Source organism: Urocitellus parryii, chromosome X (assembly GCF_045843805.1).
Source record: "Urocitellus parryii isolate mUroPar1 chromosome X, mUroPar1.hap1, whole genome shotgun sequence".
Lineage (NCBI taxonomy): Eukaryota > Metazoa > Chordata > Mammalia > Rodentia > Sciuridae > Urocitellus > Urocitellus parryii.
The window spans coordinates 2,749,077-2,776,633 of NC_135547.1; the positions used below are offsets into that span (position 1 = coordinate 2,749,077).

Below are 27,557 nucleotides of genomic sequence, written 5' to 3' on the forward strand. Positions count from 1 at the left end.
TGAGTTATTGTCCTATGTATGGTTATTCTGGTGATGATGGCAATGAAAGCTGTCATCAAACTTGTAGCCTTTATTTCTGGCAGTGAGTCCCATAGACAGCAGGACATATGTTCCTAAGATCTTTTAAGTCCTTGAATGGCAAAAGTACCCTGAATACTGACCCCAAAACAGGTTTTTAGGCTCTAACTAGATATGAGATTACATGGCTCTCTGTGCTGGGCTTCGTCCAATGAATTTGCTATTATTGTTCCAAGTTGAAACCTTTGGAGACCTACCCCTGGGATGGTTATTTGTGGTCTGCTTCACTGTGGTTCCTAACCACTCACACCTGCATTGGGTTAACAGACCTGTTTAGTTTGTGTGTTTGTCTTGCCTTGCTGCCCCCTATAAAGCCCTGGCTGCAGACAGCAGGAGCCCAGTGGAGTTTAGACCTTACCTGCTGGCAGAGCTCTCCAGTTCAACAAGCTGCTCAGGTGCAGCAGGGGTATTCTGCCACTCTAGGATGCTGAGATCTACAGGTTGTGGAGTGGGTGCAGCTGGGTCTCCTTGGCCAACCCCCAGGACTTCAGGCGTCTCCTGCAAGACCTCACAGACTTTGGTGGCCACATTCTTCTCTTCATAAGCCGCTGAGATGCTGAGGAAGAATGAACACACTATGAAGGGAGTGCTCACTCTCTGCACGCTGGCTGTCACATCTGCTGGGCATGGAGGGGCTCATGTCCTTGAGAGTAGAACACAGAGGAGCCAGAAAAAACCCATCTTGAGGGAGTGGGCGGCATCCTCCTCCACAGGACCTTAGCACCCCTGTTTCCTTGTCAGTTAAAAGGCAAAGTTCATCTTGGTTCAGTGAAATGTTGACAGTCTTCTCCTGGCTGGAAACACTCTGGCATCCCTGTCTTGTTTCCTGTCACTGTCATATTTCCTTTCTGCAGTCCTTCTCCACCCTAACTCATGTGCCCCTCTTAAAAAGATGTAAACTATCCAGGCTTTTCCCCAGGCCCCAGTCCTTATGAAGACCTGTGCACATGGCTAGGACCCACAAAGTCCTGGGAGTTTGAGCAGTAGTTTCCTCCCCAGGATATCTTGGCAGGCTCGGTTGGGGCGAGAGCAGGAGCAGACCCAACAAGCTCACTACATTCTCAAGTCTGTTGAATTCACGGAGGAGGAAGGGCTCTGAGAACCTGAAGTTTGTAGGGCGGGGCCTGCCTGCGGACGGGCCCATCCGCGATCCTTGCGCGCCACCCCGTGGCAGGCAAAGGCACGGCTTCTGGACTAGCTCCAAAGAGGCTCGCCTCACCCCTGCGGCCATTTCGCCTGGCCAAGGAACGTACTTTCATGGGGCTCCGGAAAATGGCGGCGCGCAAGCGTACTTGCAACAGTTATCCCTATGGCCCAGGCTACACGCACAAGCAAGTGCACACGTATTGAGGCAGGTTTGTTGTCACAGCTGTGGACCCCCATCAAGTTACTGTTAAGTAGTCACAGCTATTACTACAAACCGATAGTATCTTCATCCTGTTTTTACAGATGAAAATCAAGAGGGGGTGTTTACAGCTAGTAAATGTCAATTGGGATCGGGACTTCTTTCTCCCTTGTCCACCGCGTTCTACGGATGATGGTGGGTTGGAAGTTGAAATTAGAGTGATCACTTAAATGTTTCATTTAAAACAACAGTATTCCCCCAACTTACCCCCTTGTCTTCCCTTTCCACACGCCAAACACCATAGAAAGAGTTGTCTACATTCACTCTTGTCCCTTGCCATCAACATTCCACAGAAACTGTTACATCTTTCACAAAACTGTTCGTGCTGAATTAACTTCCCATCCCTCAACTGCCTGGCTCCTACATGTGGTATCATAGCCACAGCTCCCACACCATGTGACTCACTACAACACAGAACTGGTCTCTACCTTTCTCAACCAGATAACTCTACTCATGACACTCTTAGATGTCCTGCAGATGTCAAAACTGCTGTAAAAGTTTACACTGGCAATTTTGTATTTGTCTTAGTCATCACAAACTGTTGGCAGGTGCAGGTGGCTGTTTTTGCATAAGGATCATCCCTGGAACACACTCCTGTAAAGTTTCTAACAACTCCAGTTCATTGGAACATTTGGCCACTTTCTGTCCTCTTTTCATTTAATTTTTTCCTCAGAATGACACACCGCTTAGCCACCTTGCCCTCTAGCTATTCATCCCTCATCACTATGACAGGCTTCTCTTCTTGAGCCTTAACTTTTAATACACAAATTCCTCTAAGGTTCCAAACTGTGTGTTCTATTCTCACTTTATGTGTACTCCCAAAACAATATTACTCATTCCCAAGGCTTTCATTGCCACTGACATACAGAGGACTCCCAAATATCTATCTTCAGTCCAAACCACACCTCCACATTCCAATCCCATTTGTTTATGCATCTGTCTCCTGACCTCATCTCTTACAAATCCCATAGTCATCACACTTAACATGCATTAAACATACCATCTACCTCCTTGATTAAGACCCTACTCAATGATGATGCCATTTTTTCAGATGAAGAACAAAGATGCAGAATTACTGTATTAACATATTTTTATTTACTTGTTTTGTAACACACAACACTGTGTTGGAACAATGAATTAGCATACGTTCACTTTATGCTATGCCCCTATGGACAAAAATGTCCAGAATCTCTGGAAATGGCAAAATTCTCCAAAGGATCACTTGGCGCTTCTATGGCCTCTTTGGGAAATTTGGGGTCTCCCCAAACTGACTCATCCAATATTTCCCCCTTCTCATCACCCTCTCCCCATATCCCCCTCCCTCCATTCCATCAACTTGGACCTTTCTGTCACCTACTTGAATCCCTTCATCTCTCTTTCTTCAACACCAGTTCCTGTCAACCCTGCAACACCTTCTTCTTCTTGCTCCAGCCTCTCAACTGAACACAGTCACTGGAGCTTTAGACACCTTTCCAGCCTTTCCAGGGCCTGGGTTACCCCCCCAAAGGGGTAAACATCACTGAGGCTGAAAAACATCACTGGAATCACTTTGGGTATTGCATCCACTAGGATGGGCTTAAGACACCCCAATATCTGCTTGGTGCCTCTTCTGGTCCCTCACCCCAAATTTACTCAATAGCCTCTGAAATACAGATGACACAAAAGGGCAAAAGAAAATCTCAAGAATCTACCTGGGGGATACTTCAGCCCTCATATTGAAAAGGAAACCTCAATTTGCCGCCTCTCCCAGAAATATAATCCTGGGGAAAATTCACCAGCATGGGACGCAGGATCACAGCCAGCTGGCTTATGTAAACCACTGAGTTTCATATTTCTGGGTTTGTGGTAAACTCATCCTTGAAAATTTAGAATTAAAGTCATAAGGTCTGTACAGGTGTGTGTGTGTGTGTGTGTGTGTGTGTGTGTGTGTGTGTGTGTGTTTAAAACATTTGAATACTTCCAAATGATATTACAAAATTAATTTTAAAATCCCTTATCCTCAGGGCTGAGTTTGTGGCTCAAGGAGTAGACTGCTCACCAAGAATGTGTGGAGCACTGGTTTCTATGCTCAGTACCACATAAAAAAAAAGAATAAAGGTATTGTGTCCATCTACAACTAAAAATATATATTTAAAAAGAATACCTTATCTTCTTTTCTTATTTACAAATAGGCACTTATATGAATCAAATAATCGTGACTCCCATAAATTAAGGAAATAATATTTCCAATGTAAACAAAAATAGTGTTCATATAAAAATTAACCCAAAGCATTTAAAAATTGAAATTTAATTTAGGTAGAACTTTGCCAACACCAGTATAATAAAAGGAGCTGTTGTCTGAGTTATCAGATTACATATAATTCAAGAAATTATATATACATATATATATAATATATATTATATATATACACACACACACATATACATACATACATATATATATATATATATATTTGGGTGTATACATGTGTGTATGTGTGTGCACATATATGTGTGTGTATCTGTATATATGTATTTTTTTGTGCCAAAGATTAAACTCAAGGATCATTACCACTAAACCACATCCCCAGCCCTTTTTATTTTTCATTTTCAGACAAAGTCTCACTAAGATGCTGAGGAACTTCTAAGTTGTAAGACTGGCCTTGAACTTGCCATCCTCCTGCCTCAGCCTCCCAAGCCACTGGGATTACAGGAATGCACCAACATGTTTGGTCTTTTATTAGTTTTTATTTTGAGGCAAAATCTTGATAAGTTGCTGAGGCTGGCCTCAAACCTGCAATCTTCCTGCCTCAGCCTCCTGAGTCACTGGAATTTTAGGTATGTGCCACCATACCTGGATAGAATATATTTTTACTGAACTGTATATATACTTCCCAGACTTAAACAGGGTTAATATTCAGGTAAGCTAGCATTATATGCATTAAATGTTTAAATTTTTAAAATGCAAAATTGATTTTAACCAGGTAAAAATCATTATTCTGACAAACTTTATTTCAACCATAACTATGTTTTATAATATGTTAGCTTTAAGACAGTTTCTAGGGGCTGGGGATGTGGCTCAAGCGTTAGTGCGCTTGCCTGGCATGCGTGCAGCCCGGGTTCGATCCTCAGCACCACATACCAACAAAGATGTTGTGTCCACCAAAAAATAAAAAATAAATATTAAAAATTCTCTCTCTCTGTCTCTCTCTCTCTCTCCTCTCTCACTCTCTCTTTAAAAAAAAAAAAAGACAGTTTCTAACATCTTTTGGTAACCTAAAACCTTAGACTTAATAAATATTTGTTACATACCTAGATCATTTATAAGTAGTTAGTAAATCTAATCTTTAAGTTTATGTCTTTTTGTTTCATATTTTCTATGTTCCAGAAGGCTATTTTGGATTTCTTAATAAACATGTTAATTTTTCCACATTGAAAATTATACTATAATAAGTATATAACTATAAAAGTTAAGCCATGTATACTTATATGTTTTACTAGTGTGCTCAAAATCCTGATCCAAAACTATCCAAAATTACCTACCTTTTGGTTTTCTCTATAAAAATAGAAGTTTATAATGGCTAAAATTACATTCAGTAAATGAGAGTACTAAAAGTAGTAATGACAAAAGGAAATAACTTTGTGCAACATATGCAAAGTATATTTTTGTTAAGGAAAACAACAATTTTATCCTTAACTAAAATGACTAATGGTTCCAAAAATTATGAAAGACAAAATGTAAATGGATATTTTTAAAATCATATAAAGCACGAACATCATTAACCTAAGTACATGTATGAAGACACGAATGGTGTGACTCTAGTTTGTATAAAACCAGAGACATGAAAAATTGTGCTCTATTTGTGTAATATGAATTGAATTGAATTCTGCAGTCATATATAACAAATTAGAATAAAATAAAATTTAAAAAAAATAGATCATACAAAGTATACAGATAAGGAATTTTATTTGTCATGGTAAAACTTATTAAAGTTTAATGTATTTAAAATAAAAAAGTAAATGTAGTATAAAATATTACACTAATTCAAAAATACAGTTTGGCTATGTTAAAACAAAATTTTCTTGGATCACTGGTTTGTTCTTAATAAAAAGTTATAAATGGTCTTTCTTCTGAGTAATATGTCTAAAAAGCAAAGATTTTGTCTTATCAAAATAATTCCCCTATCGCACTCCTTGGTCTATACTAAAGGACTTAAAAACAGCATACCACAAGGACAGAGCCACATCAATGTTTATAGCACCACAATTCACAATAGCTAAACTGTGGAACCAACCTAGATGCCCTTCAATAGATGAATGGATAAAAAATGTGGCATATATACACAATGGAATATTATTCAGCAATAAAAGAGAATAAAATTATGGTATTTGCAGGTAAATGGATAGAGCTGGAAAATATCATTCTAAACAAAGTAAGCCAATCCCCAAAAAACCAAAGGCTGAATGTTTTCTCTGATAAGTGGATGCTAATCTATAAAAGGGGTGTAGGCATTGGGTGAGTGGAGGAACTTTGGATTGGGCAAAGAGGAGGGAGGGGAAGGGAGGGGGCATGGGGATAGGAAAGATGGTGGAATGAGGTGGACATCATTACCCTAGGAACATGTATGATTGCATGAATGGTGTGACCTTACTTCGTGTACAACCAGAGAAGTAAAAAATTGTGCTCTATTTATGTACAATGAATCAAAGAGTATTCTGCTATCATGAATAACTGATTAGAATAAATAAAAATAATTTTCTATCCTTTATGTTGACTTTATCATGTTCCTTATTATTTTAAAAGCTCTTTCCAATTCTAAATGGTAGTAAGATTCTTTATAATCATGTTATCTTCTATGGTTACTTTAAGATTTTTTGCTACTTTGTACCAGATATAACCAAGTATTATTTCTCACTAATTCATAATCCTGATTAATCAAACATTAAAGACCTCCTGATAACTTCTGACATTTTGCCATCTCCCCAAATTCCTAAATTACAATAAAGTCCCAAAGGAAATGTTCTTTCATCTTGTAATAAGAAAGAAGACAAAAAGAACTGAGTTTTATTTAATATTATATAAACTGCATGGTCAAAGCCAAAATGATGCTGAGTCTTCCTTAAAAATAATTTTAATGCATAAAATATTATTAATATAAACATTTCATAAATTCTATAAAATTCCTAAAGATATATCAGTGTCCTCAGTGTCCATGAGATATTTCTACTTATTAGAGTCCTGGTTCTGCTTTGCCTGATATTAGACAACAATAATGCAATTTTATTAGTCATAGCTTTGATTATTTTTTATGGTGCTATTCTTTTTTTTAAATATTTTTTAGCAGTACCTCACACATGCTAGACAAGTGCTCTACCACTGAGCCACAACCTCAAGCCCCAGATTATTTTTTATTGTTTTTTTAACATCAGATTTTTTATTTTTATTTTTTCCAGTGTATGCTACAAATCTAAAGCCTCACACAGACTAAGCAAGTGTGTGTGTATCTGTATATATGTATTTTTAAGCAAGTGATAAACCACTGAGTTATATCCCCAACTAGGGCTCTTTAATTTTAATTTTTCAAATTCAGTGTCCTGAATGGAAATAATGGACATAACCCAGATTATTTTTAAATACTAATTTTTTAAAATATATTTTTACTTGTAGATGGACACAATACCTTTATTTTATTTATTTATTTTTATGTGGTGCTGAGGATTGAACCCAGTGCCTCATATATGTGAGGCAAGCACTCCACCACTGAGCTATAATCCAAGCCCCTTAAAAACTAATTTGTTCACCATTTATTTCAGTTGGAAATTTGCATTACTTGCTTATAGAATTGTTAATATACAGATGTTTATGACTTTTCCTTATCATCAATTTTATTTTATTCCATTCCCCCATCTCATGTGTATAAATATGTTCATATTCTTATACGTATGTTCTCTTACTTGCTTGAAGCTTTCCCTCATTGCCAGTACTGTTGCCGAAGTTTTGTTAGAATAAGTATTTCCCACATGGTGATTCTACTGGTTCTTTCAAGTAGCTGAGGAATTAATTTCACTGGTAAAGTCATTCAGGAAATCCAATGCTATGCTTTGTACATAAATGAATATACCACACTGAATTTCACCTTTATGTAGATCTATAAAGAATTATTTTTTTTTGAGAGAGAGAGAGAGAGAGAGAATTTTTTAGTTTTCAGTGGACATAACATCTTTATTTTATTTTTATGAGGTGCTGAGGATTGAACCCAGCGCCCCACACATGCCAGGCGAGTGCGCTACTGCTTGAGCCACATCCCCAGCCCAAGAACTATTTTTTTAAAAAAGCTATAAACAGAAGGAAGAGCAACAGAGTAGAGGAAGGGGAACGGGGGAGAGAGAAGGGGAGGGAAAGGGGAAATACTGGGCAATGAAATGAAGTAAGTTGTATTCTATGCTTATATGATAGTGTCAAAATAAACCCCAATATTATGTATAACTAAATGAAGTAATAAAAATATTAAAAAGTAAATCCAGTAAGTACTTCCTTTATACCCAAAATTACATTGTCCCGATCATCCCTAGTCATCTGAAATAATCACCTAATGGACTATTAAAAATTACTAAACTGATGAAAACTCAGTGTTCCATTAGCCTAAGGTTTAGCACTGATTGTCTTGTGGTTCTTTCCTGCTGGTTCATAACCAAATGTCCCATATGAAATAATAACTGGTCCATCCATGAGAAATCCCTCTTCTGCCGGTCTCTCAAAGATTTTTTTTCCTTAGGGTACCAGGGATTGAACCCAGGGGCACTTGACCACTGAGCCACACCCCCAGCCCTATTTTGTATTTTAGAGACAGGGTCTCACTGCGTTGCTTAGTGCCTTGCTTTTGCTGGGATGGCTTTGAACTTGCGATTCTCCTGCCTCAGCCTCCCAAACTGCTGGGATTACAGGCATGCACCACTGAGCCCAGCCTCAAAAGATTTTAACTTCATAAATTCAGATGTCCTTGTTATGTTTTGGATGTGAGGTGTCCCCCAAAAGCTCACGTGTGAGATAGTGCAAAGTTTAGAGGAGAAATGATTGGGTTATGACCTTAACCTAATCATTGAATTAATCCCTGATGGATTAACTGAGTGGTAATTAACTGAGGCAGGTGGGGTGTAGTGAGAGGAGGTCATTATTGGGGGCATGCCTTTGGGGTATATATTCTGTATCTGGTAAGTGGAGTCTCTCTGCTTCCTGATCATTTGAGCTGCCTCCCTCTGCCACACTCTTCTGCCATGATGTTCCGCCTCACCTTGAGCCCTGAGGAATGGAGCCTACTGTCTGTGGACTGAGACCTCTGAAACTGTGAGCCCCCAAATAAACTTTTCCTCCCCTACAATTGTTCTGGTTGGTCATTTAGTCACAGCAGCAAAAAAGCTGACTAAAACAATCCTAAAATACTGACAAGGATTTTTCCTGTCCTCCAAGCACTTTCCCTCACAATTCTGTAGGTTCTCACTCTGTCTCTCTATCCTTTGTGGAATCCCAGGTGAATTAAGCCTCATCCACTAGGAAAGTAACCCAGTGACTTTCCTGCTAGTGCTAGACAGACTGGGTATGAGGAACTGCTTGCTATTTATGACTATTAGCTGTAAGTGGTCCTTGCTCCCCTAGCCCAGACTCTAAATGCTGCCCATCAGGTGGCATATCATCATTTACACTTCTTGATGAACCCAGTCTGCTGAGATACAATGCCATTGACCAGATCCAAATACTAGAAATACGAAACCCTTTGTGTCTGGAAAGGGGACTTTTCCACAATCACACCCGTGTGCTTCAGAATTTGGACCACTAAGTGGAAAAGAGGGTAGAGTGCTGGTGCCTACCTGAGAAACACAGCACAGTGTGCTGGGGTAATCCTTGGCTCAGTATCTCCATGGATTAGGTACTTGCTCAGTATGCTCTAGGCAGCACAGTGGCAGGTTGTCCATCACATGAGTCAAGATTAATCATATACTCCACTAAGTAAAATGAGTCCAAACGTGGCTCTGTGAATAAACACTCCTTTCTCCCTCACTGCTCCCCCAAGTCTTATTCATTGTCCAATTCTGGGTCCATTGTATTTATTTTACAGTTCTGTCTGTATCTCCACAACCACTGCCCTAGTCCATTAACCATCTTCACTTCCATGGAGGAGTGACTTTTCCCTTCCTCCACTCTGCCCATCTTCAGTCTACACTTTTCACTACTGCCACAGAGACCACTCCAAAGCACAAATCTGACCATATCACTACCCTGCTTCAACCCTTCCTGGATATTCCTTTTCCTTCAGAGAAACTCTAAAGTCCTCATTATGGCATACAGATGACTGTGCCCATCTGTGTTAGGGGTCTTCTCCACAACTACCCCTGGGTTTGATGATTCTCAAAATTTCAAGTCCCCAGAGGTAATCAGGAATTTAGCATCAACTATATTCTCTGTACAATATAGGTGCAGTCTGCCTTAATTCTTCTCATTTAGGGAAATGTTTATATTAATATACATAACTGTTTATCTTGCAAGTTCCCAGAGGCCAGTTAAGGGCCAATCTGTCCTTCCAAGTCTAGCAGTCTCAGGCCTTCCATGGTAACATAGTTCCTGTGCATTGTTTGTCCAACATCAACTTCTCACTCCTTATCACCATAAAATGTAGCCCTATCAAATCTCAGGGTACTCCCAAAGCATGCCACAATTTTACCTATCATCATTTTAGCACAAGATAATCTCTATATCTCCTGGAGCTCTCCTTCATCATCTAGCAAAGTACATCTTCAAAATGATCTTCTGTCACTTTGGTATAATCTTCCCTGATTCCACATGGTTGGCCAACTCAAGTGCTCCTTCTGTATGTTCCCATGGTATCTCACCATACCCTCAGGGCAGCCAAATTGGGTGGGCTTATTTCAGGGTACATAGTACACCAGTAAGTTAGACCAACCTGGCTTGCTTTCTATGACTGCACTTTTCCTAATTCTTCCATTTATCCAAAATTTTCTTTCAAGTACTACTCTACAGTTCCTCTTCCTCCCCCAGACCCTTCAATATTATTTTCTAGAATTCTGGCCTTTCTGCCTTTGCTTCTCTCTTCTTTTTACCTGTTTTCATTTTTATATTTGGTTAGGGTTTTAGGAGGCCAATAATTAATAGCCCCTGCTTTCTTTTCTTTTTAAGACAGAAAAGCAGAAAACAGATACAAATATCCACTGACAAAGCAGGTGGTTTAGATGTACATCCTATAAGGCAGGCTCCCTCTGCATTAAAACCACATGAACGTACCTACCCAGTCAAGGACTTGTGGGACAATTGGCCATGGGAGCTTGTGGACAGGAGCAGAGAATGCTGTATACACACTGGCTTCCAAAGACAGTCTCCAAGTGACCTTACTCACTCCCTTCAGTTATTTCCTGTAAGCTGACAACTCTCAACTCTGTAGCCCCTTGTCAGATGTTCACTCAACTCCAAACCTGTTTAATCAATAGTCTACTTGTCATGGACCCCTCAATCCTCTACAGGCACTTCAAATTGAACATGGTTCGATGACCATATCATATCTGCATAGCAATCCCTCCAATCTCCTCAACCTTAGCTCATTCCTGTCATCATTTACTTAGTCACCTGGCCATACAATATGGGCACCAGCCTTAGCTCCCATTTCTCCCTCACCATTACCTTTAATAATTCAACAACACTGAGGCCTTGTCACCTCTCCCTTGCCCTAAAAAGCCTCCTAACGGGCCTCCTACCTTGTCCTGCTATGCCCTCCCACATAGCCTGATCCTCCCATAAGTCATTTGGCCATGGCATTATCCTACATGGAAACCATCAGTGGCTTCTGGGAACCTCAGGATGTGGCTTGTACTCCTCAACCCTCACAGCAGTTGCCTGCCCAGTCCACTGTTGATACTTCATGCCAGGCTACCAATTTACTCTTCTTCCTTGCAGCCACCCTGATTCCACATTCATTTCCTATAAACGTACCTTTCTGCAAGTATCTAGTTTCCTTTACCTGAAATGCCTTCTTTAGCACATGCATGAGGCAAAATCTTTGTTAGCCTTCAAAATTGAGCTCCAACCTCACCCCACCTGCAAAAAAAATCTTTCCTGACATCACAACCACTTCCCCACAAAAAAAGACAAAAACTGGAACCAGTCACCTCATCCTTCATCTATGGGCTGCACTTTTTATATTACTTCCTAACTGCATAGAATACTAATCCATGAACGAAGCAATACAAGGTGACAGAAGTCCAAAAATGGTCATTCAGTCTTTGAACTGGGTCCTTTCAGAACTTAGGTCCATGAAGTCAAAGATGCATTGGATAATTTTAAATGAGAAAACCTATTATCTAACAGGTGAGCGTGGACCTAAAATTATCCTCCTCCTGTCTAACTAATTATGGAACCACCATGATATAAAAAGGCCCAGAACCATGAGGGTGGAGGAATATTTTTATTTTATCCCTGCAAAAGGAGCCACAGACACCAGCTGTACCCCACAGCAGATTCCTTGCTTGAATCCACCATCTTCTGTCTCAGGGGACAGTGGGAGTCTTGGCTCATTTCTAGCATTTCAATCTTCTGTAAGAAAACATTTGCTAAGATCTGCAGAAGTGGCTAGTGCTTATGTTTGCATTCCCATAAATCACTGAGCAACACATACTATATTCAATGATCTGTGAAGGTGTTCATAGATGTACAGGACAACGCAGCATTGGCAAAAGCAGGCTCTATGCCTTCTGCAGGGTTTTGACTTAAAAACTCCCCACCTAAACCACATGGTCACCTCCAGTGTTGATCACACTTGCCCTTTTACTCATACACAATGACATACACCAACTTACTGCCTGTTAAATCTCCTGCCACTCACTCCCCCCCCCCCGCCTGTTCACATTTGCTCCTTTCCTCACTCTGACCTTCTCTCTGCTTCACCCTATCACTCTCCTATTTTTACTTGCTTTTGCTCTCCCTCTTTCACAGTCTGTGTCATTCATGCTTTGTCATTCTCTGACAGCACAACTTTATGCATAAAAATAACCTTTGCCCTACTGGAACCCCAACCTGGAGTGCACATGCACTGGGAAATTAGCCTTCTTATACTTGAGGACAGACATCTCCACCTATCACAGCACTATCACATTTCCTCAAATCATAGGAAGTCCACTAATACTGCCCAGGGAATCACTACCATGATTCTACTTACAGAGCAGGAGTGCAAGCACCTGACTGTGTAATGTGCCAGGCATAGGCATGGAGTGGAGGAAGTGGTTCCCACAGGTGTCTTGCTGCCCCCTATAAAGCCCTGGCTGCAGACAGCAGGAGCCCAGTGGAGTTTAGACCTTACCTGCTGGCAGAGCTCTCCAGTTCAACAAGCTGCTCAGGTGCAGCAGGGGTATTCTGCCACTCTAGGATGCTGAGATCTACAGGTTGTGGAGTGGGTGCAGCTGGGTCTCCTTGGCCAACCCCCAGGACTTCAGGCGTCTCCTGCAAGACCTCACAGACTTTGGTGGCCACATTCTTCTCTTCATAAGCCGCTGAGATGCTGAGGAAGAATGAACACACTATGAAGGGAGTGCTCACTCTCTGCACGCTGGCTGTCACATCTGCTGGGCATGGAGGGGCTCATGTCCTTGAGAGTAGAACACAGAGGAGCCAGAAAAAACCCATCTTGAGGGAGTGGGCGGCATCCTCCTCCACAGGACCTCAGCACCCCTGCTTCCTTGTCACTAAAAGTCAGCCTCCAATGTGTAATAAATAAAGCCAATCCTGCAACAGGGGGTTGTCTCACCAGATGTCCCAGGCAGCAGATTTTGAGGGGCAGGTAAAAAAAATGGAAAAAAAAAAGTGAGCCGAGGCTCCACTTGCACACTCCTTCCATCATCATTCCTGCCCCAAGGTGCAAGGTACTGCTTCCAGGAACTATTCGGCCAGGGGCAAAAACAGCATTGGGTAAATCACAGCATGAGCCCAGCATTCAAATATTCAGCATCACCTGAATTTTGGGTCACCCTAAACACAACTTTTAAGTATCATCAGTCTGCTTCCAATAACTGCTGGGGGAAACCCCAAGATAGGGACATACTACCAATTTACACCATACCTGGGAGTCTTTATTTATGGACATTCATTCTATAAAATCAGGCTCTGTAAATTCAAGCTGGAATACCAATGGGAGTGATGGATATGGTTTTCAGGGAGCATACCTTGAAAATAATGCAATTCTTAAAACTTATGTGGAGACTTACAACAATTTCCCAACAGGGACATAAAATCAATTTCCACCTCCAGCTGCACTAAGCAGTGTAGAGTCCTTTGTAGAACTAGTATGGTGATAGAGGCTGTCCTCACCAAGTTGGTAAATGGAGCCAAGATTCTCCACGAAGAGTAATTTGGGTTCCAGTGCAACAAAGGAACAAATGGAAGAATAAGCCTTCATCTTAGGCCTTGGTAGCAGGGTCTCTATGATTTTAACAGATGTACCTCATATAGGTTGTGAAATGGAAATCTTGGTTGAATACTCCCAGGAAGACTTGTTGAGAAATGTAACATCATAGATCCAGTTACATAATACATCAATGACCAATTCCTAAAACAACCAGTCTTTATAGAAAAGACAATGTCCTTTTCTACTCTTGTAAGACCTCCACTAGATTCCTCCACTGGTTGACAACAGTTGAGAGCAGTAAGTGAATGTTCCTAAAATTCCCCTGCTCCTCATGTAGGAAAAACATAAATTTGAAAAGCCCACACTTAAGCAATAACAAAGAGGAAAACAGCATCTGTTTTAGTTGTAAAGTCTGATATCAAAATTTCAGAAGGAAGGAAATGAGATACAATGTCTTGTGAAATGAAATCAGGCCAATAAAGCTGGTCATGTGAAAAAGAGAACAGCTTTCCCAGGATCCTTGAATAGTTTTGGCTGAAGGAGCTATCCTCTGAAGGTACTTCATTTAGCTTGAAGGCTTTATCAGATAACCAGCATCTGACATTTATCCAGTAGTTTATGCCAAGAAATATGACATCTATAAAATATTTTGTGCCAAGAAATCTTACATGTTTTACATATACACTCATTTAACCTTCACAACAACCCTATATAGTAAAAGTTATTACTACTACTATTCTACACTTAAGGAAACTGAGGCCCAGAGATGAGTGATACGCCCAAGGCCACAGAGCTAGTAAGTGACAGCTGTGATTTAAATTCAAGCACCAGAGTCCATGCTGTCAACCTATTGTACTATATGGATTCTCCGTATATGTGTGATGGTGCAGAACCTAGTTGGGATAGGGTAAAGTTCCTAAAGTTTCGCATAACTTTGTTGAAATGACTTTGTGCTTCATCATCAAATTCAAAGGGAACTAAGTCCATAACCACTGAGAGGCACAGGCATTGCTTTGTGGAACTTACTAGGTTAATAGAAAGACTAGGGTGAGAGCTCTCAGAGGGGCAGGGGCTTGCTTGGTTTGAATCTCCCGCAGGCAACGCTAACCACTGAGTGTCACAGCGCACCCAAGCTGGTGCCCCAGCCCCAGGGCTCTGGTGGCTGGACGGACGCCCCGCCCTGCCGCCCCCTGCCCTCCGCAGCCCACAGTCCAGTGTCCGGAGGCGACGGTCCCCTGCGCCCCCCAGCCGTGCACACGCGGCCACCCCAAGACCAGCCGGCTGAGGCCACCTCTACCCGCGGTGCCTTGGGGTGGGGGAAGGGCGGACACAGCCCCAGCCGGACGACCAGGCCCATCCGCGATCCTCGAGCGCCACCTCGCGGCCAGCAAGGGCGCGGCCTCGGGACCAGTCCCGCCGAGGCCCGCCTCGCCCTGGCGGCCATTTCGCCCGGCCGAGGGGCGCGCTTCCCGGCGGCCACCTCGGCTCCCGGCCGGCGGCTGCAGGAAATGGCGGCGTGCGCAGGCGCACTCGCCATGGTCCCACGCTGCCCGACCGCGAGCGCCCAAGTGCCCCGGCGCGCGCATGCGCGGGCACACTCTTATTGCGGCTTCACGCTCCACGGGCCCCGCTTCAGCGTCCGCGGCTCTGGTCTGGGAGTCGGTAGCCTGAGCGGGCCTCTGTACTCCTCCGAAAGTTCTGTTCCCAAAGACGCCATGACGCACCCGAGCAGGGTCGTCAAGCTCAGCGGTATTAACGTTTGGGCCGGATAATTCTGCTCTGTGCGTTGCGGGCTTGGGCGCTGTGGTGTGCCCTGTAGGATGTTTAGCAACGCACCTGGTCTGTGCCCTTTAGAACCCAGTACCTAGTACCACCCAGCCTCAATCATGGCAGCCAAACAGGAGTCGGAAGGCCTGGGGATGCCCCTCCTTCTGAACCACTAGGCCCCGGGCACTGCCGGAAGAATGCTTTTTCACCAAGACTGAAGAAGACAATAAACACAGGAGGGGCTGGGGCTTTTTAAAAGAGAACAGTTGGTGCTGGGGAGGACCTCACTGGTGGAGGCTTTCCTAGAATGCATGAGATCTTGGGTTCCATACTCTGTGAGAGAGAGAGAGAGAGAGAGACGCACGCAATGGCAGAGGTTCACCCCAGAAAAAACACATCCAAACATACACCTGGAGCTCAGGAAGACCTTTGTTTTTAAACTCTTCCCAGATAATGCTCAAATGCAACCAAAGTTGTGAAACATTCATCAACAAACGTTGTGTTGACTTTGCAAACTTACACATCAGAGGAAAGTACTTCTGACCCTAGGCACTAGAGTTGGCCAGCTCTTGACTTTTATTTCCAGCTCTGCTCCTTACAGGAGTTTATCTCTTGGTTTCCTCCTCTGTCAACTTACATAATCAGAAATCTGATGTTTTGCAGGGTTTGGAGAACATTAGATGAAACCACACAATGTGCTTTACACGTAAACACCTGCAAGTTACTACTTCTGGGTCGTGAGTATTTGCTCCAAACATAATTCATAAATTTTTAGTTTTCTCCTGAAGTTTTTCTTTGAGCCTCCTCTTTGGGACTCAGTTCTGCCACTTGTAAGGCCTTGGATAAGACATTTAACCTTTCTCTGCTTGTTTCCCCATCTTATCCATCTCATGCAAGTGTAAGCATACCACACTGTAACCGTCAGCTACTGTTCTCACCCTCATTGTTAATTGTCAGTGGAATTTTAAACAGAAAAAAGGCACATAAGGCTTCATACTTTAGAGATCTGCTGCACAGCCCCCCTTCTTGTTTAAGTTTAAAAGCAACTGCAGTGCAATACGAAAATGTAAATGTGCATTCATCATTAAACACCTAGATCACACAAGGCTCCTCTTTGACTTAAAACTTGAAAGAAGAGTATATCTCCTTATTATGTATGGTTAATCAAGGCCCTATCCATCTGCAGTCCCCATCACTGCTTTGCCTCCACTCTAGACTTTGGAACATGGTAAGCACATTCCCACCACTATGTTATCAGGTTTGCAGTTCTTCATCTGCAGCTCCTGTCTCCCCTCTATAGAGTTGGTTCCCTTGTCTTTGTGTGCCTGAATTTCCACCCTCCACCCACCTATGTACTAGCTCTCCTCAATGCCACCTCTTTCTGTCTCAGCACCCTGGCTCTTTTCTTCAGAGCACTGACCTTCCCATGGGGCTTGGAGACCTAGGTTCTGAGTCCTTGCTCTTCACTAAAACCTTGTGAGACTAGGGAGTATTGTATGAAACACCATGAATACATGGCTGTGCACACAGTTGGTGTCCCAAATTTAAGTTGCTGTTGCATGGAACAAAAGGCCAATCAGCCCTCCTACTTAAGCAAGCTTCCTCTTCCACCACTCCCCCATACAGTCTCGTCATTGGCCACAATTAGCTCTGTGCAGTGCCCGGGAAACACCAGGTTCTTTTGAGCACTTTGTATATCCTATTCCCTCGGCTTGAGGACTCCTACACCTTTCAAGATACAACTCAGAAACCACATCCCCATGAAGCTGTACCAAGGCTTACTTTTCCCTGCTCTAGCATGATGTGTTCCTCCAATGTGGGCCAGGCTTTGTTCTCACCCACACACAGCCTAAGAGTCCTTGAAAGCAGAGACATTCTGATTTGTGTGGGTGCTCCAACCTGCATCAAAGGGTAGGTACCATCCCAGTGGTTGATGACTGGAAGAGTGATCCTTCCTGATTATAGAGTACCTCTACTACCAGGCTAGAAGAAACGGGGCTTAGCAAAAAGCTCTGACCCCAGAGGCAGAAGCCAGATGGTCCAAGCTGGTACTTTTGTCCTTGCCATGTGCCTTGGGCCAGCTCACAAGCCTAGATGGCTTTGGCTTCCTACCCAAAGGATACTTGAGCTACCTGTCTCTACCCCAGAAACTTACCACTGTCTACTAATATCTTACCCCTTAGGGTCTGTCTTTGTTTCTTCCAGGTCTGCTGTGCTGTCACTCTTCCTATCATCCAGGACAGCAGAGGCCAAAGTGGTACTGGAGCTGAGGGAAGGAAGCACATGGTCCTGCTGAAGCTCAGATCAAAGGAAGCTGGGGGCCCAGATCTTCCCATTTCCCAGATACCTTCTAACAAGAAAATGAAACTGTCTGCCAGTAAAGGCTGGCCTGTCAGTTATGTCCCTGGAACCATTTGTCCTTCCCAACCACACGCTATGTGCTCCTGGGATTGTGGCCTCTAGTGCTAGCTGATTGTCCCTGAGATTCTTCTTCCTGATTCCTGCTTGCTGGATCAGTTAGCAGTCCCTAGAGGAGAGGTGCACTGAGACCTCTTATCAGGATCTGTTTCTAAACTGGGCTTTCTGATGCCCTCCATTCTGTCTCTGGTCCCCTGCCACCTCAGGGCCCATAAAGTTTGGTGCTGAAATGTCTGGGCCAACAGACTTACCCCTGTTTCTCTTCTCCCACTGTCCCTAGTGAGTGTGTACAGTTCCAAGTTGGGCCCTTCTTTTATTTTATTTTATTTTTTAGTTTTAGGTAGACACAATATCTTTATTTTTATTTTTATGTGGTGCTGAAAATCGAACCCAGTGCCTCACGCATGCCAGGCAAGCGCATTACCACTTGAGCCACATCCCCAGCCCCTGGCCCCTTCTTTTGACACCCTGTCCTGTGACACTTGATGTAAGGTGACATGGAGCTGAGAAGTTTGAGGGGATCTTGGGGCACTGGAACTTAGGTTAGGCTCTGAGTACTGTGTCTGGCAATACGACTGGTCACTGAGGAAGTCACCACACCCTTACCTGGTAGCCACTGGTCCAGGCTTGCAGGAATGAGAGATGGCATCATCCACATCTTGATCGTCCAGAAAAGGGGTGAGGGTAGCAGCAGAGCCCTCCCTGTTGAAGGAGGTCATGCCTGGTCCAGGTTCAGGACCCCAACAGATGATGGGGAATGTGGATTTGCTCAAATGGATGCTTACGTCTCAATATTAGCTTATATCCCAAGGCAGCTGGACAGGCATGACAATTACCTGACCTCTTTGGGCCTTAGTTTTATCATTGGTGAAATAGGGATGATAATCCTATCTGCCTCATAGATGTTCTTAGAAGAGTAAGTGAATTCACATTCACATAATAATACCTGGGCCATAACACATGCTAACACATTTTTGTTCTTGGGGCTGCTTATAAAAAGCAGCCCATCTGTATCCACCCAGTTGATGGAGATTTAGTGGCTCTCCTTTACCCAGGCTTCCCAGTGTTAAGCCACATTTTCTGTCTCCATAAAATGGGAAAAAAGATATTCATAGGGCACCCCATCACCCACACAAGCCCAAAACCTCCATTTGGGTGGTAACATAATGAGTCCTTCATGTTTGTTCCCCAGCCTGTTTATGCCAATTGCATTTGCAACCACAATCACCAAATTCAGTTGTTGAGTAAACTCATGAAAATGAATGGAAAAGAAGGGTAGTTCCAGGAGAAACAACCTGTACTTTGGAAAGATAGTAAAGGAGTTTTCTAAAAATCAATGTCAAACCAAGTACAAATAAGCAGCTAAAAAACCTGGGCTAAATATCCTAAAAAATCTAGGAGATTCTTCAGAATACTTTGCAAATTACCTTGAAGTTTAGCTTTTTTAATTTATTTTTATTTTTTCGTACTGGGGATTGAACCCAGGGGTGCTTTATCAGTGAGCCACATCCTCAGCCCTTTTTATTTTCTATTGTGAGATGGGTCCTGGCTGTTTCCCAGGATGGCCCCCAATTTGTGATCCTCCTGCCCCAGCCTCCTGAGTTGCTAGGATAACAGGCTTGTACCACCATACCCTGCTGAGGTTTTTCTTTCTTTAAAGAAACTAGAAAGCAAAGACTTCCTTTTATGAAGATACATAAGCAGGAAGGATGATACAGATGGATATTCAAAGACAAAGCAACCCAGAACCAGACTCAATCACACTGGAGCAGAAACCTTCTATGGTTGCCAACAACAGATCAAATCAGTGTGTGCCACTGTGGGAGAGGGAAGGAGGCAATGCTGATGAGGGCCAAAGTTCCTGCTGCCATGCAGGTCCCTCTGGACCAGGAAAAGGGGTTTGGACTTTATTCCAAGGGAAGTGGGGAGCCACTGGGAGGTTGAAGCAGGGGGAAAATGTGATCTGATTTATTTTTTCAGAAGATCTTTCTGCTGCCTTTGCAGACAGCAAAAAGATGCAAGCTGCTTAGGCAGGGCTGTAGCAGTTTTTCCCATTATTAGTAGTTCAAATAACTGAGTCCCCAGCACAGTGGCCTTTCCTGAACCTACTCAGAGACAGTGGTTTCAGAGGTTGGGCTCACTGTGTTATTCCCACATTGGCTTGTGTTCCTGGACCTGGCTCCAGTAACCCATTGTAACTAGTTAAGTTAGAGGAAGGGGCCTTTGGTGGGCTTGTGGAAGTAGGGGCAACTGGGAGGGGTTTGGGGAAGGCAACCTGCAGGGCATCCTTCCCGAGACCCCTCCTGGCCACATTTGCAGGAGAACACAGGCATCTTACAGTTGCAACTGTCTAGCATCAGTTCTGACCCATAAGGACTCTAGTACAGTTTGGAACTGAACTACTTGTGTCAATATCTACATTCCTAGCCTTTGCCCCCAAGGATGATTCATGCTTGGTTTGGAACCACCTGGGGACAGGTGGAACCTTGCCACTCCCCAAATCATCTGAGAAAGTGACTTCTGACTCCACCCAGGTCCAGCAACCCAAAACCAACCTGGACAACTTTGTCTCCTAGCTTGTCTCACCTGGGCTGCTGCTTTTCCTCTCATTGACCCTCAGAGCAGAGTTGGTAAGGAAAGGGGGACTTTGGAGCTTCTTCCTCTTTGGGAAAGGGAGATGGTAGGATCAAAAGGCCTCCTAGTTGGTCCTCACAGCTCAGCCAAGAAGTAATAAGGCATGGATTCATCCATCATTTGGTCACTCATTAATTAGTTTGTCCCTTCTGTATTCCCTACATGTTCATTCCACCTGCCCAGGGCCAGTCCTGGTGAGGGCTGGACCTCCAAATATGAGTGAGGCCTTGTGCTTGCTCTGGAGGAACTTGCAAGCCAGTGGAGGGAGTGGGCAGGTGAAGGAACAAGGCAGGAGCATAGGTAAATGAAAGGAAATATGTAAAATATGAGGGCAAGGGATGTGATGAAGGGAGGGAGTATGGGTAAAGCAGCAGACAAGAGCTCCAGGAAGTGACCAGTGCCTCACCCCAGCAACCCAAGTAGTCTGGCAGCTTGAGTGTGGCCTGTCACCAGGGACACATGTCTCCTATAAGCACCTCACCCTCCTATTTCTGAGCTGATGTCTGCTCCAGCCAAGCCTTATGGTGGGGACCCCATGGCTCCTGATCCCACATTTCCATCATTCAATTGTGCACTTGATCTGTGATGGAAAGAGAAGTGTTTGCTAATTCTAACTGGGCTTTAACCTTATTGAACTCCAATATCCTGAGAGTGGGTCTCAAGGACCAGAAACAGAACCTTGGTTGCCTCCCTGATCACAACAAAGAGAAGCCCAAGCAGACTCTAACAGCAAAACTTCTTCAAAACTTGATGAGTATCAGTGGGGCCAAGAAACAGTAGAGACTCAGGAGGGCAACAGAGAGACTCAGGAGGCAGGTATGTTGGGGTCTGATGGCCACCAGACAAAGAACAAGGCATTCTGGGCTGCTAATAAGCCAAAAGGGGCAGAAATAAGGCTACCCCAGCCATCCAGGACACCCTTCCCTTATTCCCATGGCTCAAAGTCTTAAGTAGGGGCTCCAGAACTCCATAATGGGAAGGCAGATCTGTGGGTTCAAATCTGTTCCTGGCTACCAGACTCTGGCTAGCAAATGCCCAATCTATAGCCATTGCTCATCAGATCCATTCTCTCCTGGTCTGACTTGGAGGCTAGGTCTGTGGGATATAGGATGAATAGGTACAACCATCTCCTCTAGATAACCATTCCCCACCCTCCCTTTGTACAACTTGCTGGCCTTGGTTTGAATGGATCATTCACAAGGCTGCTTTTTCCTGGAATAAAAGCATAGCAAGTATGGTGGCTTTAGATAAATTGAAGGAAATCAGTGAAGGTCAAGTGCTGGGATAGGGGTGGCCTAACCTAGAATTTGGTCCTGCTTTGCAACCAGTGACCTCAGGGATCTTGGCAGGGGTCTGCCCCTCTCCAGGCCTCATTCATTCATCCTTTCAACAGATAATCATTGAAGACCTGTACTATCCCAGGGGGATAGCAAGGATAGGCCAATCCTACTGCCAGCAACATCTACCAACCTTCACCTGGATGAAGATGTGGATTCCATATTCTGGGGATAAAGACTCTGCTCCCTGCCATGAGTTACCTTTCAGAATCTGTGCTGGGATCTTTGAAGGTCTCACCAGCCAAGTCTCTCTTGAGCTCTCTGAAGCAGGGGGACTCCTTGTCTTTGTGGTCTTGGAAAGACCTATGGAGGGAACAGTTATAAGTTAGCCACTTGTTATCCACCCACACTCTGGCGGGGAAAGTTATCTCAACCCTTGGGCAATGCTGTCATCTATGCCCACTTTCTAGATGAGCAACCTGAGCCACAGAAACCCGAGTAACTTGCTCCAAATTCCACAGTAGAGGAAGAGCTGGGAATTTGAGCCCAGGCAGTCTGATTTAAGAGTTCTGGATTATATTTCTTCACATTGTAAGCCTGATCCTAGCTTACTTACTCTCACTCTGTTCTCTTTTGAGTTCATTGAGGAGCCCCATGTTGTCAAATCCAATAGTCAGTCCCATCATTATCTCAGGCCACCATCAGTACCACTGACCCAGTGGGCCACTCCTACTTGCTTCCTCTACTCCCTTGGTCCTGTGACACCTTCTACCTCCCTTTATCTACTTCACCTTTATCTTCTATGTTGCACTTAAATGTTGGTGTCCCCAGTGTTCCTCTCCGCTTTGCATATTCTACCACCTACTGGGTTTCCTGCTCTCCTCACATGGCATAAACTGTCACCTTGATATAATGACCTCCAAAAGTCACCCAGGTAGATACATGGAGGACAGTCTGGGGATGGGACAGTAGGACATGGTGGCAGATAACTGGGCCAAAAATGGTGGAGGCCTGAGTCTAGGGGAGGGTAATAGAAATGAAAATATCTCTAAAATAAAATGGACAGGGGAGTATATGGGGTTAGAGAGAGAGAGGAACCAAGAAGGAAAATAAAGGGATGTATAATTCCCTTTAGATTTATTTTGGTCATCACTTCTTCCAGGAAGATTTCCCTCAGCCCCTGCTGCTCTACAGATTAAGGGATTACCTCCTGTATACACACCCACCTCTCTCCTCAGACCTTTGGCTTCACAAAAGATAGGGGCCCAGTCTTTCTGCTTAGATTTCTCTGAGCCTCCACTTCAGCTTCCCTCTGGCCCAACTCCCAGTGTCCCCTGCTTCCTCCAGGGCAGGAGACTGCTGCTTCCCCATCTGTGTCCATACCTGTGATCCTGCCTGCCTGTCACCTGGGTGTCTGGCCCCTGCTTCCCCCAGGGTAGGAGCTGAACCCATTGTGTTCCCAGCTGGTTGTGGTCGGTCCCCTTGTACCTCCTCCTCCCCAGCACAGGACACTGTGGCATCATGAGCTATGGAGGCTGACCCAGGATCCCAACCTATTCCCAGTACCCCTTCACACAGGCAAATGAACTACCTCAGTGGCTTCAAGGTGTGGCACAGACCCAGTGTCCCCACTCAGCACAGTTGGCCAGTCTTGGGGGCTCATAACATACAGTGCAGTCAGTACCAGAGTGACCTTGCTCATGTCTGCATCTTCCTCCCTCATCAGGAAGAAATTCAGCAACTCTGGCCCAGGGGTTCCCAGTCACAGCTGGATCCCAGAGCCAGGCCTATTGCCTCACAAGGACCAAGTGCTCATTCTAGAAAAATTATTGATTGAAAGAATGAGATAGGAGCAGATCATATCTTCCACCAACCTGTCACTCCCACAGTGACAGAATCAGTCCCCAGGCTCATCCTTTGCATTCTGGCCCTCTGCCCCATCACTAGAATGGTTTAGAGGGACACAGTACAGCAGCAGGGCCTCTGTACCTGATGCCTTCCAGGTCTGGAGCCACCAGGCGGAGTCCTGCCCTGGGTGTCATGATCTGCAGACGGACAATCTCCTCACCTCTTGAGCTGTGGGCCAAAGGAGAGATCTGAGAGGTGCTACTAGGGAAAGCCTCTCCTTTCCCACCTGAGTCAATGTCCAAAGATGTTGTCCCTCTGGTGCTAGTGCAACAACCAGATCCATCACCCTCCCCCTTTTGTTTTTGCTCTCATCTGCTCTTTGGCCTTGAACCTTCTTGGTTCTACAACTGAGCTCAGGCCACTGACCTGCAGGCCCCAGAGAAAGGGGAGCAAAGTAGTCTTTCCCCCGTCTCCTACCCCCATCTGAGCTCAGCCCTCCCTAAGGCACAGCAAAAGACCTTCTGAGTAGAAATGAGATCACATCTGGTCTAGCAAAGGGAAGCAGTGGGATGACAGCTTGAAGTACAGGGTGGAAGTTTATATGATCAGACTGACATTTTAGAAAAGCTATTCAGGGGTCCCAGGAGAAAGAGGAATTAGAGTGGCTAGGATGAAGTCAGGGAGACAGATAGTTCTTCACTTGATGCAGGCCTGGATCTCAGCCAATCTTGGGGTTGGTCCTGGTTTCTGGCACCAACCTAAACCAGAAGCCTACGGTGGGCTTGGTCAGTGACTACTTATCTCTCTGTCCCTCTGCATCTACCCTGAGCAGGGCCTGGAGCACTGGAGATGACCAAAGGGAAATAGAAAATCAAGGACTTCAAGTGACAGGGGCTTTCCCCACCATAAAAACCAGAAGGGGGCCTAATATATGTAGACAGCTCTGATTTCTGCCCATCTCTTCCCATGATAACAATGTAACATAATTATCAACAATGATGTCATTTATGATTACAGCATACAGGGCCTGACAGCTTCATTTAAATCAGAAGATTTAAATGCCAAGCAACAGGAACACGACTGACTTGAGAATGTCACAGGCAAGTGAAACATATTTTCTCATTGGCATTTCTGGTTGTGTGAGAGAAGAAATAGGAATGAAGGGTCACTCCAGACTATACCAACTTTTCCATATCCCTTTGTCTCTTGCCCAGGCTGGCACCACTGCCTCAACACTTTCTTCCTCCTGTGTCACTTCCATGAGCAATGTCTTCTTAAAGTCCAGCTCAAATGGCACCTCTTCTAGATGGGCTGTTATGGGGTTGAACTGTGTCTCCCCAAAAGCTATATTTAAGTCATAAGCCCTAATATCCATGAAGGTATCCTTATTTGGAAATAGGGTCTTTGCAGATGTAATCAAGGTAAAGTGAGTTCATACTGGAGTAGGGCGGGCCTTAAGCCAATGACTGTGTCCTTATAAGAAGAAGGAAATTTGGAGCCAGACAGACACACAGTGGAAAGGCAACCAGGTGAAGATGCAGGCAGAGATTGGAGGGATACAGCTGCCAGCCAAGGGTTGCTGGCGACTAACAGAAGCTAGGAGAGGTGAGAGGAGCTTCGGGTCTGGGAGAAAATACATGGGTACAATTTTTACACCCCACTCCCCAAATGTGGTACTTTGTTCTGACAGCCCCAGGAAACCATCTAGGAGGTGGGATGGTCAGGGACCTCGGGGAAGGTCCGAGAGTGAGAATGAGAAAGCCCATTGGCTCTCCCCACCAGGAGGCTGTGGGCAGCAGCCACACTCAGTGGGACACCTGAGTCCTGGGTCTCTCAGGGAGAGACCACTCGCTTGTTCCTGCTCCACCTCACCACCACACTCACCAAAGCCCGACCTTGCTCTGCTCCACTGGACAAGAAAAACCACCCAGGGTTTGAAACAAGTTGTGGTTGGCTTCTGAGCAGCTGGTTGGTGCTCTAGGCCAGCCTGGTCTCACCAGGGCTCTGCACTTCCCTCAGCTTCTCCAGGTGCCTGGTGATGGCATCCCTCCCACCACCCACACACCAGAGCCTGCAGAGGGAGTATAACCCTGCTGGCACATTGATCTTAGACCTCTGGCCTCCATAATTGGGAGAAGCTAAATATCTGGCATGGTGTTCTGGTGGCAGCAGCAAACAAACACAGTGATCTTCCAGCTTCTCTCCCCTGCATCACCCTAACAGCCCCATCACCTCCATAGCCGCTTGGCCACAAGTTGTTTCAGTTTGAAGTTTTCAACAGGGCTGAAGATCAAAACCCTAAACCCATCAGTGCACATCCACTGTGGCCCTAGCCACCTGTGGGAATGTGAAGGAAAGCGATCTGTCAGAAGAGAGGAGACTCCTGTGCTCCTGTGTGTATTAGGTGAGGGTGGGGAAAGGGTCCTCCTTTACATTGCCCTTAGTTGCATGTCCTCCAGATGCCAGCAGGTGGCCATATTGGTCTCTTCCTGTATTGAAGAAGGGTCCCATAAATTAGCAAACTATAATCAGGAGCACACAATGATACTGGCATCCAGGCATCTGTATTTCATAGGCATTATTCCACTTAGTATTGGGGATAGCTTTGGGAAGTGGGTATTACTGTCCTCTCTGTTTTACACATGAGGAAACTGAGACCCAGAGAAGTTAAGGAAATTGCTCAAGGACATACTGCCAATCTGGGGCAAAACCAGGGTTATATCTTGTGCCAGAAGCTATGCTCCTACAAATGGTACCCCAGCTATTCTTCCAGAAAGCACAATGATGGCACAGCCAAGGCCCAGGACCCAGGAGGACCTGCTCTAGTCGATGAGGCACAGAGCCAAGGAAGCATGACCAGTGCAGTGATGGGGAAAGTAGCTAGGCTTGGGAGGATCAAAAAGTGGTGCTCATGCAGGGCCAGTGTGTGCCATAGAGGGTAGCTAAGTGAGCTCAGTTCACAGAGAGGCATGAGACACTGACCTATAGATTGTAGCCAAGGCACACAGGACAAGGCCAGGTCTGGGGAGGCTGTGGCTAGGGACAAGGCTATAATCACCCCCTAAGCAACTCTGCCAAAATCCAGCCTTTTCTGGGGATGTTTCAGGACCCAAAGTTTGGTTAAGTGACTGCTCCTGATGGGCTTCTTAGATAAGGGCACGGGAACTAAGCATGGGGGAACTGACGGTGGTTGCCTGGCCCAGTGCAGTCCTGATGGAGTGGGGTCAAGTAATAAGGTTCCTTAGGTTCAGGTCAAGCCAGAAGCTCACATGGAAGCAACTGGAAGGTGTCTCAAATATTTTGTGACTGCAGAATCTGAGTGTAGAACTAACTGAAGCATCACACTAAGTCTTCTACTAGGAGTGTGGACCTGTCTTGAACCCTACTGCACACTTCTGATGAGGGGTTCCCTTCCTTCCTGATGGAGCCTGTCCCCTTGTGAGATACCTCAAGTGTCTAGGATGTTCCATGATCTGCTTCGTTTCAGAGGGCCACTCCAGCAAGATGACTTTGCTCTCTGTATCCATAACAATTCTTCAGAGTTGTAAAGATGGGTGGCCAGCTGCCTGAGTTTGTTAGTTTCCAGGCTGAGCACAGCAGGCCTTTCATCTATCTCTCCAACCCTAAACTTCAGAGTGCTTTTCTAATTCAATTGTGATACTATTTTTTAGCAGTCATAGCAAATAAGACAGCCATCTTTCTGTGTCAGCCAGATGATGGGTATTAAACACCCAAAGGAATCTCATGGAA

The 27,557-nt window shown here is 44.6% G+C and overlaps 1 protein-coding gene across 1 annotated transcript in view; it reads right to left on the reverse strand.

Annotated features, from left to right (window-relative positions):
- Znf185 (zinc finger protein 185 with LIM domain) overlaps positions 1 to 27,557 on the reverse strand; it is a 51,024-nt gene that overhangs the window by 14,616 nt on the left and 8,851 nt on the right. The window contains exons 12-17 of the mRNA XM_026403516.2: positions 23,949 to 24,035; positions 22,221 to 22,322; positions 18,655 to 18,750; positions 17,807 to 17,896; positions 12,823 to 13,020; positions 437 to 634 (exon numbers count right to left, since the gene is read on the reverse strand). Coding sequence (XP_026259301.2) covers positions 437 to 634; positions 12,823 to 13,020; positions 17,807 to 17,896; positions 18,655 to 18,750; positions 22,221 to 22,322; positions 23,949 to 24,035 — 771 coding nt within the window. The remainder of the gene's footprint in view (positions 1 to 436; positions 635 to 12,822; positions 13,021 to 17,806; positions 17,897 to 18,654; positions 18,751 to 22,220; positions 22,323 to 23,948; positions 24,036 to 27,557) is intronic.